The sequence below is a fragment of the Saccostrea echinata genome, unplaced genomic scaffold (genome assembly GCF_033153115.1).
Source record: "Saccostrea echinata isolate AGI-Se365-2 ecotype Australia unplaced genomic scaffold, CSIRO_AGI_Sech_v1 ptg000012l, whole genome shotgun sequence".
Lineage (NCBI taxonomy): Eukaryota > Metazoa > Mollusca > Bivalvia > Ostreida > Ostreidae > Saccostrea > Saccostrea echinata.
In genome coordinates, this window is record NW_026889761.1 from 6848426 (window position 1) to 6851228 (window position 2803).

At 33.7% G+C, this 2803-nt stretch overlaps 1 protein-coding gene across 1 annotated transcript; it reads right to left on the minus strand.

Moving 5' to 3' along the window:
• Window positions 1–345: 345 nt before the first annotated feature.
• Window positions 346–2529, minus strand: LOC133185740 (protein toll-like). The gene has a single exon (XM_061321040.1). The coding sequence runs from the start codon at window positions 2527–2529 to the stop codon at window positions 346–348; it is 2184 nt and encodes a 727-aa protein (XP_061177024.1).
• Window positions 2530–2803: the final 274 nt, after the last annotated feature.

Here is a 2803-nt window from a genome sequence, read left to right on the forward strand (position 1 = left end):
TTATTTTACTTGGCTAAACAATATATTTTATTATATGCAGTCAAGCCTCGTTATCTCGAACGCAATGGAACCAAGATGATTCGAGATAATCGGGGTAAAAGAAAACATAACAAACAAGTGAATGCCACTACCATTTCACTTCGAATTGTCCTTAGTATTCGATATATCGGTGTTCGACACAACGAAGTTCAACTTTAATAATCAAGTTTGAAAAAGTCTTGATTATCAAATTTAGTTATGTAAGGTAAATTATTATTCATTATTTATTACAAATATTTAATTGAATGTAGTTATATTCTAGTCATATAAGCCTCTGTTATCCATAGAACCCAGCTCTATACAAATTTATCGTTCACATTCTCTAGATAAGTCTGAGAAGGAGGTAGCTATTCGCACTTTCGGTAGCGGTAAATTTTCTCCGATCTTTGTTTTTATATTGTATTTTCTACTACTTACATTTAAAACTCTTCTAAACCTTTTCAGGGCTTTAATGTATGGAAATCGCCGTTTTTCCTCTCTTATATTTCCATCAAACAGAACAACAAGCATGTTTTCGATTTGATTTTCGGATATAAGTTTCCATGCGTGGTTCATTCCATAATTTAGAATATCAATGTTGTGGTCATTTTGTAAAGGATTAGATAGAATTATGAGAATACTTCTGCTTTTCTTTAATATTTCGTTTTGATAAACATAGCGGACAACGCCCACTTCCTCATGAACGGGAGGAAAGAAGCAATGATACCCTTGTTGGTCAAGATATACGTAGACATCAATTGCAAATTTATTCACTTCCGAATTTGAGTCATCGAACAAAATAAAGACATCATGATCGTACGTGTTTTCCTTATGATCCACAAGGTGATTTTTTAGAAGCACGAAGTCAAACCTTAAATAGATAGCTGCTGCAGCGGCCACTAAGACGACAAAGGGTACGAGGAAAAGACTGAAAATAATACTGTCAAAATCATCTTCATCACAATCTGAAAAAGCGTCTTCTGCTGCTTGTCGTAGTCCGTCTGAATTGGTGCAAAATAATGGATTTGAAGATTTATTTTGCACAGGTGATCTCCAACTGGCTATCCACGTATCCTTGCATTCACATGGTACACTGTTATTGCCAAACCAAACTTTATCTGCATCAATTTTTATGAATTCCCTTGGAAGTTTCTGGAGTTTATGATCCAGCAAAAGAAGAGATTTTAGGCGACTATTATTCAACTTTTTCAGAAATTCATCTTCGATTGTTCCAACCGCATTTTTCGACAAGTCCAAAAGAGTAATGTTTGATAAATATGAATGGTGTTTGAGAGTATTCGGAGAAGTGAGTTTCGTTATTTTATTGTTGCTGCAATTCAATTCGATATCATAACTGGTCTGAGGAATTATGTGTGGAATTCTCGTTAAATTCATGTTGGAACAGTCTACAATCATTCGCATTCGACTTGGTTGTTCAATACAGGAGCAATTCTCCGGACAGAATTTTGTAATATGACATATAAATTCGTCAAATACTGAAATGTTATTGAATATTTTAAGTACATCGATACCTTTCATATTTTCTGGAGAAAGACACTCGTACTGTGTTTTATTCGGAATGAAATAGAATTTCTCGAACATTTCCTTGTCTGACAGAAGGAGCTCCCCTAAGTGGCAATCACAAGGCATGGTTAATTTTGAGAACCAGAGAGTCCCAGTGTGATTATATGTATAAGCTTTTTTAATTTCTGAAGGTTCCTTAAAAATGACAGAAACAGGATGTTTATTTGTTTTACATGTTCCGAAAATAATATCTCCAACTCCATAACTTTTCTTGTCAGATAATTTGAATTCGGGAACATCTGTAAATGTGAGGTTGGATTCATCGAATGAAATGTTGCAAAACAGTCTTCTCTCGGGGAAAATATTAGAAATGTGTAAATTGTCAATGTGGTTGTGCGATAAATCTATCACAAAAAGTTCCGTATTTTGTAGTTCAAATATATAAGGTTCAAGTGATTTGATGCCAGTATGAGCCATTCTGAGTACCCGTAGGTTTTGCATATTTTGGAAGGTAGAATTTGTAATGAACTGTATGTCATTATAACTTACATCTAAAGAATCCAATGCCTTTAGGCAATTAACTCCTTCAATGTTTGAAAGCCTGTTTCTCTGTAAGTCCATAGTCACCAAAATATCACTAAAATTACAAATATTATTTGGTAATTTAGTCATTCGTCCGTTCCGATGAATTATCCATTTGAATTCGGTTAACGTTTCGTTCGTAACAATTTTACTATGACCAATGGGATTCAAATATTCCATATATAATGGTTTATATGATACATTAGAAAATATCTCCCAAATTGGTTTGCTTTTACAAGCACAACAGAACTCAAACTCTTCCTTGGTGCATGAATTTGGACACATAATATTTGGTTTCTGTGGACCAAACTTTGAGGTCCAATCCCGAAAGTCCGCCTGAACAATGTCAGTCTGAACTGTCTCAACACAGCGAAATAAAATGAACATAATTAAATATGCTTCCATCTTTCCTTATTTTCAAATACTTCTCATATTTTAAAGAATGAATATTTACGTGGCTGGGTAGGGAGCAAAATGAATTTGTTCATTTTTCTAAAGGAACATTTTATTTATATATTCATAAACAATATTGTCACATGAGTGGACCCTTTTGGAAATGAATGACAACATGCGTGTTTATTAGATTGGTTATCAGCCTATAACTAGGTCGTGCTTTTTTAATTAAAAAAATTACTATTTTAAATGACCGATATATATCAGTCTGGCTATTGTGCTCAAC